General features: G+C 34.3%; 1 protein-coding gene across 1 annotated transcript in view; it reads left to right on the top strand.

Moving 5' to 3' along the window:
• The first annotated feature begins 867 nt into the window (after positions 1 to 867).
• The window catches only part of AK5 (adenylate kinase 5), a 95,641-nt gene continuing 76,954 nt past the window's right edge, over positions 868 to 19,554 (top strand). Inside the window, exons 1-5 of the mRNA XM_085298182.1 lie at positions 868 to 1,051; positions 2,174 to 2,341; positions 6,987 to 7,156; positions 7,285 to 7,398; positions 16,272 to 16,463. Coding sequence (XP_085154308.1) covers positions 883 to 1,051; positions 2,174 to 2,341; positions 6,987 to 7,156; positions 7,285 to 7,398; positions 16,272 to 16,463 — 813 coding nt within the window. The 5' untranslated portion in view covers positions 868 to 882. The remainder of the gene's footprint in view (positions 1,052 to 2,173; positions 2,342 to 6,986; positions 7,157 to 7,284; positions 7,399 to 16,271; positions 16,464 to 19,554) is intronic.

Raw genomic sequence — 19,554 nt, 5'->3', positions numbered from 1 at the left:
CAGACAACTGTTTTTGAACAGAGGCGGAAGGCTTGTGCTAGCAATTTAAAAAATGGTGCACATCTCAAAAAAATATATGTCCAGTTGCTATGATCAGTTAAGTAATATAATAAGGGCATATTTATATGTATATAAATCATGTTCTGTTTTATCAATACATAACCATAACATTAAATGACTGAAAATATTTGAATAAACAGCAGATAATAACAAATAACTGAAGGAAAACATTAAATTATGAATCACAGCTATTTCTATTTATTGCTAATACCAGCTATGGCCCTCAGTTTATTAACACAAAAATGAGGAAAGGCTAAAAGCACAAAGGAAAAGACATCATCCTGAAACACAAGCTCATTGTTAAGAGTAGGTTGGATGTAGTTGTCTCTGGGGAGGTGAGGTGATGACCTGTGTATCACTTTTTGTCAAGGAAAATCAATTCCCATGCATCAGAGGAGGGGCTGGCATTCCTTCCTCCATGCTCCCCCTTACGCTCATTGGTACAATGAGTGTATAATTAACACTAAAAAAAGAGGGAGAGGAATTCTTGGTCAGAATAGTCCTGACCAGATAGTATTGACTCAGAAATATAAATAAGATYCTTGTGGCCATACTGGTCTTTCAGGAAGAAACACATTTTAATGATCATTAGGCCATGTAGAATGTGTAACTTTGGGGGGTTATCTAGCTCAAACAAAATCAYTGTGTGTGTGTGTGTTTTTGCAGATTTCACATGTTGGCTTGGACTGGAGATTTTGAATATAGAATACATGATTTCTCTGTGTAAAATCAAATTCAAATAAAAGTGTTTGTGTTTCCTGTCATCTACCTTTATAGTTTTGTATTTCTGATCTTATGTTGCAGAGTTTGTTGAATGGATTGATGTGTTACAAACCTGATGACCCAATAGAATATTTGGAAAGCTGTTTGCAGAAAGTGAAAGAGCTTGGAGGATCAGAAAAAGTGAAATGGGACACTTTTGTCAGTCCAGAAAAGAGGACCCTTCCTCCACTCAATGGAGGACAATCCAGGAGATCTTTTTTCAGGAATGGTAATGTATTAAGTATAAAAATAATTATATTTCCTGTAATATGGRCAATTTCACATCTGCTATTGATCTATTTTACACTTCTGTAGCAGATCATGCCTCATTGTGGTCTTCCATAAGCAAGAAGTTACAAGCATGCAAACATACACACTCCAGAATGTTGTATATAAATGCACAAGCAGTTCACAGACTGCTAGCCGTGGAAAGCTCGTTCTTTTCACCATTTTAATACAAATTTTGAGGATTCTGTTCACTTGAATTTTGTCATTTCGTTTTCTCCTCCCGTAATGGATGCTATGCAGGGGAGAGAATTGTGGTCATTTTGCAGTCTAATGATGAATGTTTGTTCTGTAAATGTTTAACATGATAGTAGAGCAATTTCTCTTATCCTACCTAAAACATTTGCAAAGATAAGGGCAAAGCTGGCTTAATGTATTTTGCTCCTRTTCTTAGTTGGTCTTCAAGGAAGATGTAATATTAACTTCAGTTCATTCATACACTGGGGTTTTTTTCTAGCTTGTATTGGAGTTGTGTACCAATTTAATAAATATACATGAAAAATTCATAGGGAAAGAGTCTTCTCATAAAATCTAAGCAAATGCCATATCAGTACCTGTAATTATTTTTTTGAAATGTTAACARTGACTAATTAGCTCATCTTTCAGTTGCCATAGTTATTCTTCTTTGCCATCCAGCATTTCATTAAACTAATTAGCCAGAGTACTAGTCTATCTCAGTGTACAACATGTAGCGCCAGAGGAGTTTTACTTAATAGTAGAGTCTATCTGCATTATACAAGGTTTTTCTTCTCATAGGACACTGCCAACCCCTGAATGCTATAGGCAGATTTTCATATAAAAACTGTAATGCTTGTAAATTTAAAGAGCCATCAAAGAATACTGAGTCCTGGTTGTTCTGATGTAATAGATTGGCTGAATAGAGGGAGGGAATACTTAATACAGTAACAGCAAACACATTGTAAAAGTACCTATTATATTTTAATTGTAGAAATGCTAAGCTTTGTAAATGCTTCATGTTTCTTTAAATTGACCTGTCTGTATACACAATAGATTTTAACTTTTCTAGATATTTTCAGCATTCCTGGTTTATCTTACTGTTTTACAGTGATTCCTGATAATCCTAACTTCCCATACCGACGGTATGACCGACTCCCTCCAATTCATCAGTTTTCTATAGAAAGTGACACTGACCTCTCTGAAACTGCTGAGCTAATTGAGGAGTATGATGTGTTTGATCCTGCAAGACCTCGACCAAAAATCATCCTTGTTATAGGTATGAATGCAGACTCATTTTGACAAGATTTTGTCTTTGTTCCTTTGCCTTTTAGTTTGTCCTGTGAATATAGTGAATTCCTATATATATTTAAATGTAAGTTTTCCATTTAGATTTGGAAGAAAAATGTAATCCAAAGAGGCAATTTTTAGACAAGAAGTTAGAGGCTGTGTCTACATTAGCAAGTGGTGCATCCAAATTGGAGTTTATTGCAGTTTAATTGTTCATGCTGAGGATATAACACCCTGACTGAAAGCATTTTAGGGAGGTTTACTGTCAGCACCTGTAGTCTTGTTCTGTAGACGAGTGCTCATTAGCAGCTGGAGTGCTCATGGTTTGCATTTGGAGCACATCTCCCGGTTTAATTTAACATGAAAGGACCTCAGCTCGTGYGTTTCAAGACTGCTTGACCGTGTGAACCAGAGTGCTCTTCAAAAGCACCCTCCAGATCTGAATTAAGACACGAATGTAGCAAAGCTGCTCACAAAGAAAGATACTTAAAAATATTGATAAGACAGCTCAAAAAGGTAATAGTGAACAGCACTATTCTATATTTAGAAACCTGAAAGCTGATCAGTATGTCCAGCTAGAGTATACTGTCACTAGCCCATTTCATCTAGGGATAAATAAAKTCCTATATGTGTTTTGCAAGCGAGTCCTGTGCTATCTTCAGGGAGAGTGAACAGTCAGTTAGCGTTATTTAATTGTTCATTTTCCTCTGATTCCCTGTTGCATGCTGTTCAGAGTCCTTTCTAGGCAACTCATGATTTCCAGCCTCAGACAAGTAGGCATTTAGAGATATCTACAGTTTCAGTTTAAATGAACATTATTTTTTATTTTTGAGTTTTAGTTTTGAATTAGTTTCCTTATTGTCTGGAATGGTTGCCTTTCTAGATTTTACATCCAGGCCTAATTCTCTGATTCTCTGCACTATATAAATAGTTACAGCACAGGTGCTAGGTGATGGACAACCACATTTTTAGTCTATAAAGGTTTATTTTACTGAAGAGAAGATATTACCCCCAAAAAGAGAATAAATAGTATATGTTTCTTCTGTGTTATACATTGTGAACACTAAGAACACGTCCTCTGGGCTCTGCATCCAGTGTTTCTCAGAAATTTGATACCAGAATACACTGAAAACAGAAAGAAAGCCACTGTAGATATTCTAGATATTTGTTGTACACCAAAATGATGAATGAAGATTTTATCTAGCTGAAATGAGGAGAGAATGGCATTCACCTCTTGAACTGCAGGCCTTGAGTGGCAGCATATAGTAAGGCGAGCATGGATATTACAAAACTTTTCTTTTAGCCCACTTACATAGGAGACATTGTAAACCTCCCGCAGAGGCTATTTCAGGTTTATTTTTCAACTGAATTTCTCTGAATCTRTCTGTCATAGTGTGATATGATAGAAGCACAGTACTATATGAAGCTTAGGAGCTATTGTCCAATTTTGTACAGTACCAAGAAAATTTCCACCAAATTCAACTTCCTCTTGAGAAAGCACACAAGAACACACACTAGAAAGAGTAAAAGAATAATTAACATACTGAATAAAAGAGAGAAAATGAAAAAAGAGCTGTTTCAAGAGACAGGAAAAAAAAAGTGCTAATTTCAAGAGACAGAAATTTTACATGAAAATATACATTGCATACTTTACAATTTTCATAAAATGACAGCTAAAGCCTCAGTTAAGCAGGCTGCTTATGTATAACTAACCATAACTAACCACACTGCCCAACTAGGGTGGTACTGGTCCCATTCATTTTGGGGACTGAAATGGATAAAAATTGAAGAATAGTCTTCTACTTCACAKATTAGATGAACTTCTCATTAATAATGCATTATCCCAAAATCTTTTAAATTCTTCCATAAAGGTTTTTACATCTTCTTCACTTTATAAAATCTATTATCCTTATAATAAACAAGGTAACTTCAATGTGAAGGATAACTCACTCATAAGGGTGGGTGTTTTGCTCTTTTTCTGCATTTGCAGAGAAATCTACTGGTGAAATGTAAAGCTGCAAAACTGCAAAGTGGGTATGTGACTGGATTTTAGAAAAATCAGATGTAACCAGCCATGAWAGCACACTTCTGAATTGATGCAAAACTAAGTTTCCAAGGTGTTACAACACTAGGAGACTAGACTGTGTTTAAAAATATGCTTCCTAACATATTTTGACAATCACATTTTTACTATTGATATGTCCTAAATAAAAAGGATATATCATCAGCCTCACAGAATGTTTTTTTAAACTACACTTAATTGAAAATATTATTTAATACTTTTTTAAAAGAATGTGTTTTCCTTCTATAACCAAAGTTGAAAGAATAGAACAAAGCTAGYACTGTCAGCAGTCAGCTAACCATTTTATTTGTTAAATTCAGTCCAAAATTAGATTTTTAAATCACAAGTCATATTTTAAGAAGTCTTATTTGCATGAATTTATTTTCAATTTGCAACAAAATGAAAATTTTGCACTGACAAAACTGAATTAAAATAATATTTTAAATATAACTTTCTGGGTATGCAAACCTTCCCTTAAAACCAGTTAGCAAACATAATTTAAATGCAACAAATGTTACCTAGTCTAGACACCTTTTAAAAAAATAYGTAAAATAATCACAGTTCTCCTAAATAATGTATACTCTTGGCATTAGTGAAAAGAAAGAAAAACAAAAGCAATTTGATTTTCCTTTCTTGTAGACAGTCTTGTCTATATAATTTATTAAAGAGTCAGAAATGGATATAGTGTTCAGTAAATTATAATGATTTACTATGGGAAGTAATTTTGTCCTATCACTTTTCACTTATTTTATTATATTAATGCTTTCCATTAGATCATGAATGGATAATCTTAGTTCTCTAAGGGAGTATTTTTGGATTGAGAAAAATGTGATGTTGTTTGAATGGAAGAACAGCGTTTTACCACTAACATAATTTTACAAAAGAGAGAGAGCATGCTTCTTGTTAGGAGAGAAACTGCAAGTCAACTGCATGASGGAAAGAGATTTTTCTGCTGTAATCATACTCTATGGAGATAAAKCATAGCTTTTCTTTCTTTCCTTTGCTTGTCCATTTCATGAACATTAGTAACTGTATTGTCTATTTGGATGTTATGAATATATGCTCATATYTGCATTTTCTTAATCTAGCTTGATTTAAGCATTATTTAAAATAACTGAATAATAATAAAGCGTTCTTTACCTAAGGGTGTAACTGATCTGTGAGCAGGGTACAGGGACAAGTTAACAATGCTCAAGTTTGGTCTGGATTTGAGTTGCAAAAGCCAGGTGGAGAGTTAGCACCACTAGAGTCAATGGTACAGAAGAATTCCTAGTGATTGCTGGTGAAACTGAAAGCTCTCTGACATATAACTGGGGTAGAGGTATGAAGCCAGTTACATAAAAAGTGTCATAACCACAAATGAAGAAATACTGTAGAGCCTATCTTGCAGTCAAATCTCTGTTAGATTAAAAGCTGTTTATGGGAATAATATGGTTAACATAACAAAGAGTTTTATGATGGCTAGCAAGTGGCTCATTGTATTCATGTTTACTTTCACTTCATTGCTGTGTATTTTAAGTTCATAGAAAATGCGTATCATTGTATTTTTAATAGCTCTTGTCTGCTGACATAAAATTCAGTGCTCTCAGGCAGAACACCCCAAAATATAGTTAATAAGTATTAGAAATTCATATGAAAACATCTGTTTTAGTTTTGCTTTGTTACACTATTCAAAAACGTACACTTTTCTATATATAAATACTTACTTTATCGAAACAACCCCTTATTTTTACATAATAGATTCCAGTTTCTCTATTAACTGGCCTTCCCATCATAACATGTCCTTTTAGTTTAGACCTGTTTTGATGTTTTGTTTACATGTATTCTTGCATCTGCTGTTCAGCTGACCTTCACTTTAACATTTCCTACTATCTAATGTAGCTGTTCCCTATGATTTTGATGCATACTCTGCCTGTGCTATATTGAARGGTCTCTTTATTCTTTGTGCTGTCCAACAAGCTGAACCTAACAAATTGTATCCCCATGAGATGCTTCAAGCATCAATACCAGAAGTATGTCTGGTTCAAGAGAAAGCCCTTGTAACAAGTCACTATGGAAACATCTCTGCTGATTATTTAATAATTCTATGTATTTTAAAATTAAAAAAAACCTCAGAAACTCATGCCACATCCTTAGGAGCATATTTTATTAATTCTATTTCATGAATAGTCCATTGATTTTACTACCACGTTTAACCAAGTGTTCTTTCTATCGTAAATACGGTCTTCAGACTGTATGGCTCTACATTTGGATTCRCAGAGTTCAAGAAAGGTGTCGTTCATTTCTCTACTACAAATAAAGAAAAATTCCCTTGAAGGAACAGCTTTAGAATGGTGTCATGCCTGAAACAACATGTACGCTTTTTCTTCTTGGATAGATTTGTATTTTTACAAACTATTACCTTTATGTTTTAGCCTGGGGCCTGGATGAGAACTATTTCTACAGACATGGAAAATTGCAAGATTTGCTCTAATAATGATTGGGACACTGATGCTGATASCAGTGATTTCACGTAGAATTTAGTATTTTAAATAGAAGTTTAAYGTAATGTTTTGCTTATAAATAACAACAGGTGGTCCAGGAAGTGGTAAAGGAACACAGAGTTTGAAAATAGCAGAACGTTACGGATTTAACTACATATCAGTTGGTGAATTGTTAAGGAAGAAGATCCACAGCACCAGCAGCAATAGAAAATGGAGTCTGATTGCTAAAATAATTACTACTGGAGAACTGGCCCCTCAGGTACAACAGCATTAAGCTGTCCTACTTAATGTTTGCTTTCTAAGGATTTGTAAATGCTTTATTAATGTGCATCATTAAGAAAACCTCCCTTACAGAACTAAATAAGTATTTTTTTCTCTCTATTAAAGGAAACAACCATAACTGAAATAAAGCAGAGATTAATGCAGATCCCTGATGAAGAGGGTATAGTGATTGATGGATTTCCCAGAGACGTTGCCCAGGCAATCTCCTTTGAGGACCAAGTAAGATATTGTTTTTATTCTTAAAATAACTGATACGTCTCTACCACAGCTAAGCTTTGTCAAATTAACAGGCAGATTCCAAGAAGAAGTAGATGTCATTTCTAACTGCGTGTTCCTCTTTAAATCTTTGCAAGTGCATAATTACAGGTTCACAAAAGGTTATTCTTTTGGCTCACATTATAAAGACAGAATATTCTGTAAAGACAGTGTGATAATATAATCAATAATCCAAGCCTCCTGTTTCAGTAATGAGAATCCTATCCTATCCTAATCTTCAAGAYGAAGGAGAAAATAACATCAAATCTAATAACTAATATTTTTCAAATATTAATAATTTGGAAAGGGAAAGAAACATTATCTTTCCATATCTATTTGTTCAGTTTTATTTACATTAAGAAAAACATACTTTAATCATTGCATATCTTCACAATGCATTTAATCTCAAGGTTATTAGAGTGCACTGAAAGACTGGCATAAAATAAGGATTAAAATTGCCTATGTTTTACAAATTTTTACAAACAAATAGTGCTATTTTTTAAAAAGAAACTTAGTTGGTTTTGGTTATTATAATCTACAGTTCTAAGATTTAGTCACTAAAACTGTATTCCCAAGTTCAGTTTGGATGTTTTTTTCACGTGTAGCTTAAACTAATGTAAAAGTGCTTAAATTCAGTAGAAAAACAAAGAGCTTATGTCTTTTTTCTGATTAAACACTGTTAACATAACAGTTATGGTCACAAGCAAAGGTTACAATTTCAGTGCTGAATTTCTAGAGTGCCCTTCAGGCAAAACATTTCAAAGTACTTCACAGTCGCCACTGTACTACCATTTCTGTACTTTTCATTCTAAGTGGCATTGCCAAGACAGAAGTAACAAAGGAAAGCAGCTAATGAGACATTTCATTAGTGTGATTTTATAAGGTATTATTCTGGACAAAATTTAGAAGACTGAATTGAGGAAATTAAAGGAAACAGACAAAATAGTTATTACAGAAAATTGCCAATGACTGCCAGCTATATCGCCTTATAATTAACAAAAGAGGAGATTGTTTTAAAGATGAGACAGAGACAAGAAATTTAGGCTTAATGGTCATCTCCTTGCCTCCATTTCTTCTCCAGTATATTGTGCAATTGTGTAATTTAAGCATATTTCTTGGGGCTGTGATTTTGCATTGATGTTGTGTTTGATGAAAGAAGAATGGAGGATGTGAGAGTGGAAGGACTGACAGAAACTGAATTATTAAGTGTTTTGAGTTATTATAGGATCAGATTCTCCCTCTACAACAGAAAACCAGTTAAGCAACTCTTGAGCACCCCTCCAGGGTCCACTCCACCTTGTTAGTAAYACCACTGAGACCTTATAAAGCCCAGGAGATAATAAAAGCAGCTCAGGCAACACAGTGTCACRGAAGGGGGAAAGATGAACATTGCGTTCCATGTGTGTTTGAACACTCCCATTGTACCACTCAAATATCTTTTAATACAATTTCCTAATTTAATATGAAATATTCTCTTCTGGCAATGTGGTTAACTCTTGTTGACTGTAGAAAACTACATGTAAAAGGAATGATAGAAAGACGAATGATAGACTATCTTTAGCTCCTTTTTACTATATTCCATTGCGTCAAGGATGCTGTAGATTGGTCTTATCTTTTTAGAGGAGAGAGAGGATGGATTTAGTCATTTTAGACTTGACTATATTCTCGGTTCCTTCATTTTCAGTCTGAGTTTCCTAAATCCTCCTTCTCAAAGCCTGATTCAGCCTGAGATGACTATCTGAATCTCCCTAAAAACCCCATAGACTACTTCATATAGGGCCACATTTCAGTCTTACTCACAATGAAATAAATATGGGGAAGGATAGAAGGAACAATCAGCAGATCCACCACAGCAATTATAGAGCTTTTATTAGAGCATAGGAAAGAACTCATTTAGTCTGCTTAGGGCACCCACCAAYTTCACCTTTCCTTCCGTTCAACCTCTTATATGAGTATATTCAAGGCCACAGAAGAAAATGCAAACAAAGCATTTCAACATAAAACACCTATTTAATCCAGTGCTCAATGTTTTATCTTGTCTTTGTGTTTTAAAGAAATAAAATWTGCTTGTTATTTCTTTAAAATTCTCTGGTTAGTGAGCCATAATGCTACTCATGAAGGAAGGTTGGTCTTGTGATAACAGAAGTCAATTGTCAGGAGACTTAGATCAGCAGACTTGAATCCCATCCACAGCTCTGCCACAGACTGACTGTACTGAGCTACTTACTTCCCCGGTGGCACCCATCTTCCCTCACTATGAGCCTGATGATAGTAATCCATGTCATGTCAGGTTATTTACATTATTGTGCTAATATTTTTAAGGAGCTCAAAGATCCCTAAATGGAAAACACAATTGAGTTGTGGAGAATTCACTAATTAACTGTTGTCATAATTTGTGTAGGTCTGCAATTAAAGATGTGATTGGTGTTTTCTACAGCTTATAAATGTTACAGCTTTCTTGCTAGCAGTGCATAGAAGCCATTCATAATTTTTAATGAGGAAGGTTTAAAATTGTTCTCATTAGCCAAAAGTGACAAAATGAGAAATAATTATTTGAAATTTCAGCAAAGGAAGTTTTGACTAAATAGTAAGACACAGAGCATTGTTCTAGGAAGGGCAAGCGGTGGTTCAAATTTGTTCTGGATAACAGAACATATACCTCAGGTTTCCTATTTCCAGGGCAAGTACTCTTCCTGCTAGTCAAGCTAGCCAAAGGAGAGTTTCTCCATCWCTGTCATTACATTAGTCCTTAACCCTTGGGAAGGGACCCAGTACTCTGAGTTCTTGGCCAGCAGTTCTGAACCAGATATCTGCTTAGACCTTTCTTYGTACAGTTAGTGTTGATGTTTACAGATAGCATTTCCTATTAGCTAGCTGCCCTACACAGGGGAAAATCTGATTCAGTCCTCCCAAGGCACCTTCCTTTCTCCATCAGTTACTAGGGGGCYTGACTGCCTGTTTCTGACTGTATTTCTCAGACAATGAAATGCAGAGTTAGAGATACCTAAAACAGGAAGTGTGAGTATTGTTGAAAACCAGAAAAAAATCTTCAGGATTTATTCTTTGACAATATGATTAATGATTTTGCTTTTCTAAAACAGGAAGAAAATCTATGCAAACAGTCTGATAACCTAGCAGAGATGAAACTATATATAACAAATCATTATTTACAAGGAAGAACACCCATACAATGGACATAGCTTGCTAGTAACCTCTACCAGTTGGAATAAAAAGTACTGTTAAATTAATGACAATTGTTCATGAGCTGTCAGTTAAGTTTTCTCATGAGTATCTAGTGAAACATACGAGTAATTAAGAAACARCATTTTCATCTTTTGCCTAATGAGAAATAACGACAGAGAGTGTAATCATCTAATTTTCTAGCAAGCAACCACTCTACTCTCACTAATAAGAGGAGATGTAGAAAATACCCCAGAGAGAAGAGAGCATCTTTTCACTTACTGTGCTTTATGTCAGTAACACTACTGACTTGAACAGAATTACTCTGAATTTACTTCCTTTACTAGTTTAGGAAGGAGAATCAAATCCAAAGACAGTAGAATTTACTCACTAATAAATACTATTCTAAAAGAATGACTGAAGTGAGCAGTTCCTACCCACTAGTTTTATTTTGAGTTGATGCCATATGTTCTTTGTCTCATTTAAAACTCAGAAAGTTATTCATAACCAGAAACCTATATGCATCCATAGGCCAAGATTCTCCCTTTAGCTGAGTTCCAATTAGTAAGTAAGTATTCAGATTTGGTATCCTGAGCCCCAGGGTCTCCCTAGGCAAGCTCTGTGTTCAGCAAGAAAATTATGACTTCCTATAACTTACATAATAATCTCTTTTTCCAGCAATCAGCATAGGAAATATTTCCACAAATTTTCATGCACCTGAGCTGTGTTTGGCTATCAATAGATAATATTTATGACAGAAATACGCAATCCTCRCCTACTATTTGCACTATTCCCTACATATTGCCTATGATATGTAAATTTTCTTATTTTTTGCTTTTACAATAAGGACATTTTCAGCTCTAATGTAGAGCTCAGAAATTTAAAGCTGATCCAGCTCCCCTTTGGGTATACATCAGTAGACTTGGAAGCAGCATCAACTGAATAAAGAYGGTCAAGTAAGAAATTATTCAGTATGCTCTCCTTTTTATTGTTATAAAACTGACTRTAGGAACAAAATCTACACACATGCAACTTTATTGGATGACCTGTATACAAAAGCCGCGTTTCAGAAAAAATGTTATTTTGTGCGTTGTATACATTTTTCTTTCTTTAAACATAAAATATTTAGTTGTTTCTATGATGACAGTTTTTAACTTCAAGAACAAACTTGTAAGTGAAAATTTATGAGCATATCATTAATCTTACTGTTCCTAACTTTTTATATGCTCTCAGCACATTTTAGGGTGAATTACATGTYGATCAGAAACACAAAATATTGTTTAGCTGAGGATAAAATGAAAATATTTTATCTGTTGCTTGTTGTAGTAAATTGAAATTTTCCTTGAACCCTAATACTTAATCACATTACAAATCTGTAGCCTGATTTCTAAGAAAATCTTACAATATCCTACTGTTTTCTCCATGCTTTGTATCTTCTTAGCAGGTGTCAATTAAGTTTAACAGGATACTGAGTTTTTGTGTATGGAGCCTCTGTTGCTGTCTTTAAACAGAGAGTTATTGTGCGGACCTCACCTTCTTAAAGAAAGGCCTGCTCACAAGGCTTGCAGATAGAGATGTAGAAAYATCCAAAAGTTGATAGACGTCAATATGTGATGTCTATCAGCTTTGGATTTATGATTCCTATTCTTTGGCAAGACAAGGGGTCTATTCATCAGCCATCTGTCCTTTGGGACACTCTGTATTTGCACAGTCAGTTTGTTACACGGATGACAAGAACAATGGTTTCTTGAATATCTTTCCTCACATACATTTCTGGATACRAATAAGACTCTCTGCCTTCAACACAAGGAGCATATTAGGGTAAAACAGCATAAAGGAATCYAGTTCTTCTGCCTATGCTGTTCTATACACAGAGAATCTTTTCTGCAGATTAAGTCCGAAGACACAACTTATTCCCTGGCTATAAAACTCAACAACATTTAGTTCTGAGTTTCAGAAATAGGTTTGTTTTCAAGTGAGTCATAAAAAACATATTCCTTTGTTAGCAAAAAGCGATTCATACTTGTTTTTATGTAGGAGAACCAGAGATATTGCCAGAGAAGTAATCCCAGATGTCCATATGTTCACACATACATTCCATAATAATAATTCCATAATAACAGACATAAAGTCTGTTACATTCCAGCTTAAATTTATAAGCATGTCTTGCGGGCAATTGCAGTTGAGGTAAATGGGAGCAGAGTGTTTCATGAAAACAGGAGTAAAATATCGATAGCGTTTCACAGGTTTACCCTGGAGGTTATAAAGTATGTGGGAGAAATATAGTAACTGCTATTATGTCTGCATACTTATGGATGTAGAAGAGATGATACTCTTTTGTGTATCTAAAAAGAAGCAGAAACATGTTTATAACATGGCTTTCATCTATTTTCTAATGGCAAAGATGCATGTTCTGCAGTTAACAGATGAATTCATAGCGGCATCACATAATCAGAATCTATTTTATATTCCTGCCTCAAAAAATGAAATACCTTTGAATTTTTTTTCTAGTTCAAAAAGCCTTGTAGACAATATTTAATTTGAAACTGAGCTTCATAAATTGAGAATTTTAAGCCATTGTTTTCACTGACATTCTATTTGTGTGAATGAAATGTATTTCAAATTACAAAAGCCAGAGTCTCAGAGTAAATCTAAAGGCTTTTTTATTATTACTGTTGGTAATAACAACAGCACTTAGTTCTTGTAGAGAACTTTCCATTTTAAAAAGCAATATGAAATAATTAAAAGCCTAATTAATTAATTTTCCACAACAGTTACTGTATCGTACCTCCTTATTATACTTATTTTACATTAGAAGGAAAAAATATTAGACTGAAAACGTGCTTTCACATTTTGTTAAAAAGGAACTGCTCAGTCCTCTGCAATGTGCATTAGACATGGCACACTGTTTTATGACCTAAAATGTTTTGAAATCTGTAGTATTTTCTTTCAGCAGTGGTTAAGGTGCACATCATGAATTGGATTTGTTTACTACTGTACTCTCTTTAAATTCGAAACTTCCGATTCCTTGTTAGACTTCTACTACTATTTAAACAATCTTAATTCAACAGAGCGGCTTTTAATGAAGTCCATATTGCATGAAAGTCTAATACAGAAACTTACTTTCATGTTCTTTCATATGAAAATTATACACTTTAAAGCTATTATGGGGAAGTAAAATTTAAGTGTCATAATTCACGCTGTGAAAGGGGCAGAATAAATTCATCAACTATATAAATAAATATTCTAAGAAATTCTATTTTTGCTTAAGTTGAGGTACCTGCAATGCAGATAGCTAAAAGAGAACAAACAGCTTCTCTTCCTCTGGTAGCTATATAAAAAAATAAGATTACAAGGTAAAATGTTCAAAATTTCATTGATAGTCTGCTGAAAAATTACCAGAATTAGTATTGCTGGTTTTAGTTTGTAGTTTGTGTCCTCATCTCTCCAATTATCTACTATGTACATTAAAAAAAAAGGGGGGGGGATTCTTTGAAGTCTTGGTTGATTTTCTTCAATGAAGAAGTGGCCATAATGCCTCTTGCTAGTGCTGTTTACCAAACATTTCTTTATATTTTGAGCTCTACATGTTAGCCATTTTTTCTTTCTGCTTTCTTATCTCTGCATCCTACTCTGTCAAAGACCTCCTGTGTAACTGAAGGCTAATGACTATCACTCCCCTTTTGAAAAGCTGTATTGATTCTTTTGATTTCAGAAGAAACTTTCTATACTTAGACTGCCAGGAAAAAAAGCCTGGCTATATGTAAAGGCTGGATACCCTCAAAGGCCTTAATCTAGCTAGACAGGGTTTTTTCTGTTTGACCTTGATTATTAATTTCCCAAGTTTGTCCATCTGTGAAGTCTTGAAATTTCAGTCTGATTTATGTTTGTTTTAGTCTAATTTATGTTTGGTTTTAGGCAATTTTAGATTGTTGGGTAGTGACCTAGATGTGGAGAGTATTCATAAGTATAATTCATTTGTTCTGGTCCTCAGTAGTAATATATTAACAAAAACTGTGTAATGAACATAAAAATATAAATTAGTTACTTCTTTACACGGTATTAGTTGGAGTATGTGTAAAAGCATGGTGATACTGTTGTATAGTTCAAACTTGACTGTCTGATTTACATAATACTAAACTGAATACAGGCAAAGTAATTCCATGTATAGGTAAATATGTGAGAAATGTCTATTTAGCATTCCTGAGCATTCACCATCATTCATAATTTAAATTATACCATTTCTGAAATACTGGCTAAATTTTTTTACTAATATTAGTTAAAATATGATTCAGATGAGTAAGGACAGCAGAAAGAACTTCATGCTTGTGTGTGAGGACAAATAAACTGCTTCTAATCTGCTATCATATGAAAATGTGCACAGCACAATAGGGTTTTATTTTTATCTCAAATGCTTCGTACAGAGAATTCTAATACATTTTAAAAGGCAACAGTAAACTAATGAGAAAAAGATTTTTAGAGTCTTTGAGTCTTTGAAGAGAAGTTTTTTTGTTACAACAACAAGGTACCTGAAAGCACAGAATCAGGGCAGAAGTTTTATAAATGTAGTTAGTATACCATATCTCCCCAGTTTACAATCCTGTCAGTTCAGGTGTCTGAGTTTTATGCACCATATACTGAAGAACAGTGGCCTCTGAAGACTACCTGAGAACATTCAGAAGCATTTGTAAGAAACTGGGGATATCATAGCTTTCTCCTCCATCAAACTCCAAGAATCTGTCTGCTATATCTACTGATGGCAGGAGTAACTAAAAGTCATGAAGAAGGCTGGAAGCCATAAAGGTGGCTTGAATTTAACTGAGAAAGAACTAAATTTGTGAAAGTTTTTTTCTCACTGCCTTAAGGCTATACTTCCTGAATATTAGTGTAGGGATGGGTGGGTGTGACACACAGACCAGACTGGATGGGAGAAATTAAAATTGTCTTAGCTGCCACATACAACTTCTTGAAAAATGCACTAATGCTCAAGTGAGATTTCAAAAAACAAAGAGAAAGAAGGTTATAAGGAAAATGACTGCAATAGTAATATCAGGGCCAGGAAGTATTTAAGTAAAGTCATAGAACTGAAAATATRTGCTAACAAGAGATAGGTGCAATTATCATAAATTCATTTATAAGGAAAACAGAGCCTTAACAAGAGTGTACCTATGTCAATGGGTAAGTTTACTGTGAATCTTGGAACAGATCTCTTAGGCACCTGTCAGCTCTATAGTAGCTGTTGAGTTTCGAATGCCTCCTTACAGAATGGCATTTTAAACAAAAATCATACAAACAGTTGCCTGCAGAGTATGGGTCACAGATTTTACTCTTTTTGAAGATTTTTAATTTTAGTTAGTGGAATCTTCTGGTAATGCAAAGGAGAAACATGTAGCCTAGAAAAGGTTTCTGAGATGACCTAAAATACTTTCATTAAGCTTTTTCCTTAAAATTTCGGGTAAAACAAATAGATAAACCTTCACGCAAGACAAACAAGTCCTTTCCCAAGCCTGTGAATTTCTAATTAAATAAAGAGTTAATCAAGTTCCAGGGTATGCAAATGTACCATATCTGAGCCTCACATTGTAAGAGAATTGTTAAGTATTGTTGTGCTGGATGGTCAACTAAATTGACAACTTTTTGAACTGCTCTTTCCTCAGATCTGTACCCCAGATTTGGTGGTATTTCTGGCATGTTCCAATCAAAGGCTAAAAGAAAGGTTACTGAAACGTGCTGAACAGCAAGGGAGACCTGATGATAACCTGAAAGCTACTCAGAGAAGACTAATGAATTTCAAGCAAAATGCTGTCCCATTGGTTAAGTATTTCCAGGAAAAAGGGCTAATCATCACAGTAAGTCCTTTCATATACATCTCTGAAAATTCAGCTGTCAATGTAGTTATGTTTGGCTTCTTCAATCTTTTGCTTTAAGAGGCTAGATATGAGGAAATTATGTTTTAGATGTATACACTGTAATTACTGAAGGCAAATTTCTCCCTTTTTTCTGTAGGTATGAGGCAAACATGTACTGTCATATAATTTGACATTCTTTATATAGTTGTTCTGTACAAATCCATGAAATATTTTTCAAGTGCAAGGATAAAAAGATTGCATGAGAGTCAAAGGGTGCGTGCATGCGTGTGTGTGTGCACGCGCATGCCTGTGTATATTAAAGATAACATTGACAAGAACTTGAATCATCTTCTTAAATGCATAACTCCAAGATGATATACCAAATTTAGCCGATCATTTTCCAAATTTTGAAGACGGGTATATATAAGACTATAAGGATTTAAGACTGGCTTAGGCCACTATGATTTTGATTTGAGAAAAACTACAAAGTGGTATAAACTGAGGCAGAAGCTGAATAACTGTCGTAAGAGTATTTTCAGCAAAATGCAGCAACACAGAACAGAAGTCATCTGTGTGTAGATGACAAAGAGACCATGTAAGCACCATGTCATTCTTTGCAGCAGGCATAAATTTCTCCTCTAACTAGCTGCAAATCCTCCCTCCCCTCAGAGATTATTTGCATGAAGGAAAAACACCTTTGAAGCACTGGTTGCTATTTCAGTGCAGCAGTTACATCTTGCACGTAGTCATGTACTTCTTGGATGCTTACCTTTGGAGTGTGTTGGGGGAGAGCAGAAAGCAGAAAAAAATATATATTCTAACAGAGAGATGCTCTTGAGTCAGAGTAAACCAGTACATCTTCTTCAAGAAGTAAGTTTATAAAAATGTTGACAGACACCAGTAACTAAAAATGTTGACTGACACCAGTAACTGAAAAGCCCTTAGCTTATCTTGTCATGGTTTTAACATGCTTTATTTGGACCCCTAGAAAGTTTAATGTTTCTGGTAAAAATTTGATGACAAGAAAATTACACTATAAATATATATTGTAAAATACACTATAAATATTGGAAATTTGTAGGAATATTGATTTCTGCAATATTCAGGGAAAGAAAAACTGCCTTTAAACACAAAACATACTTAAAGCTGTATGCATAAATAAAACCAGAAGTAATTAGTGGAAGTACGACTAGCAAGTACTATGAAAGTATTAAAGTGTTTAATCACAGTAGGCTATTGACAACAATTGAATTATTGATGAGTTCTAAATTACAAATTGTGTCTAGTTGTATTAGTGTACGGAACTAGGTACCACATGTGATACTGTAAGAGCGTATATGGCCTGTTTTGTTTCTTGGGATAGCCTGAATAACCTAGGTAGTTCACATTGGTATATTCTCTGTACAGCAGGTATGACCAAGTCTTGTCAGTTCTGTGTGCTGATCAGGTTCAAAGGGCCAAAACATTCATAATTGCAAAGCCGTCTACTGGTGTTAGTACTTCTGATAATGCATTTAATCTTTCTGGATTTCCAAATAAATATTTCAGGAAACTACTAATTTTTTTTTCTGCAAAGAGTGTCTGTTCTGTTTGAGGATTTTCAATATTAGGAAGGATGAGAGAACTGTAATTCTTGGAAATTATTTTACATTATTGAGGAGGTATGTATTTTGTGACATTTCTATAGCCCTTTAAAGTGCTCTGCATATAGAAAGCATACTTAGCTCCTCAGAGAAGATGCAGCTTTTGCAAATAAAGTCTCAGTGGGGTACCTGGCTAAAATTCCTGCTCTGTGATGAGAGCTGTAGAAGAGAGGATTTTTTTTTTTCTCTATGAAGGTTTAGTCTTCTACTTAAAACATTTCTTTCTTGAGAAGTCTAAAGATAATTTAAATTACAGTGTGCACCTTAAAAATATTTTTTCTTTTTGAAAGATATATGAGCAAAGAAATGATAACATGGCCTGTAGGCATTTTATTACTGTTCATTATTGAACAAAGAAGCACTGTATGCAGAAAACATTGACTTATCAAAGTGTCAAAAAAGTCTTTAATATAAAAAAAAGTAAGATCTGTTTTTGTCTCTTAACTATGTGGTCTCTGCTCACATTGTGTACTAATATAATTTCATAGACATCTAGAAATTACTCTTGGTTTACATCTGTGTATAAATAAAGAAAATTAGGCTTTGGAAGGCAGTTTGTTGTTCACATAACTTATCTGTTGCTTTTGCAGTGCAGTTGATTTTCTCTTGTTGCAAAAATGGGATGCAGTGGTAGAATAACGTGCTGGAAGTTAAGTGCATTGACCATTTGATGGCTAGGGGATATAGGGATCCCTTTCTGTAGATGGTAAAAAAAAAAAATATGGCATACCTGATTTTCATAGGATTTCATTGCAAATGGAAAAATGCATTTTGCAGATGCCCAAGACATATAAGTTTGTGGAGAATAAATGAAAGAAAGCAGTAACCAGGAAAAGAGTAATACAAATAAATTATACATGCATACAACAGAGGAAGTGAGCAGTTGAAATTCCTACAGAGGGACATTTTAAAAACCATAAAAATTGAAATGGAGAAAATATGCTAAGTACACCTAAAATACTACAAACCACTAAAGCAATTTGTAAATTTAAAATAGTATTTTTTTAAATGGTCATTTGCCGCCATTTGTTCCTTTTCTTAGTGCTCTACTTATAGATCAGCAGTATCTATAGATCTGGTGTTCCTCAGACAACATAATCTCTTCTAATGTGTTTGCTTTGTTGAATATTCTTTTTTCCAATGTGAAATCTGAGTATGTTCCTGCTAACTTCCTGTCCTATTCCTTTAATCGTGTTAATGGAGATAATAGGTATTTTCTTACTCTGCCTCATGTTTTCTCTCAYTTGAAGATTCCATTATTTTTTTCACTGAACTTGAGTTTTCTTTTGTTTTTGGAAAAAAAGATAGGCATATATTTTTTTCATAGCCTCTTGAGGTTGCCAGGTCAGTTTCATCAGTGGAAAAGACAGAAATTCATAGGGTCCTGAACCCCTGCAGTCATCTTTCTCATCTCCAGGTGAAAGGCATATATCTTTAGCCTACATTTA

Source organism: Rhea americana, unplaced genomic scaffold, assembly GCF_003343005.1.
Source record: "Rhea americana isolate MKP2758 unplaced genomic scaffold, rheAme1 scaffold_136, whole genome shotgun sequence".
Classification (NCBI taxonomy): Eukaryota; Metazoa; Chordata; class Aves; order Rheiformes; family Rheidae; genus Rhea; species Rhea americana.
Note: the sequence above shows the minus strand (reverse complement) of the source record. Positions and strands in the feature narration are given on the sequence as shown.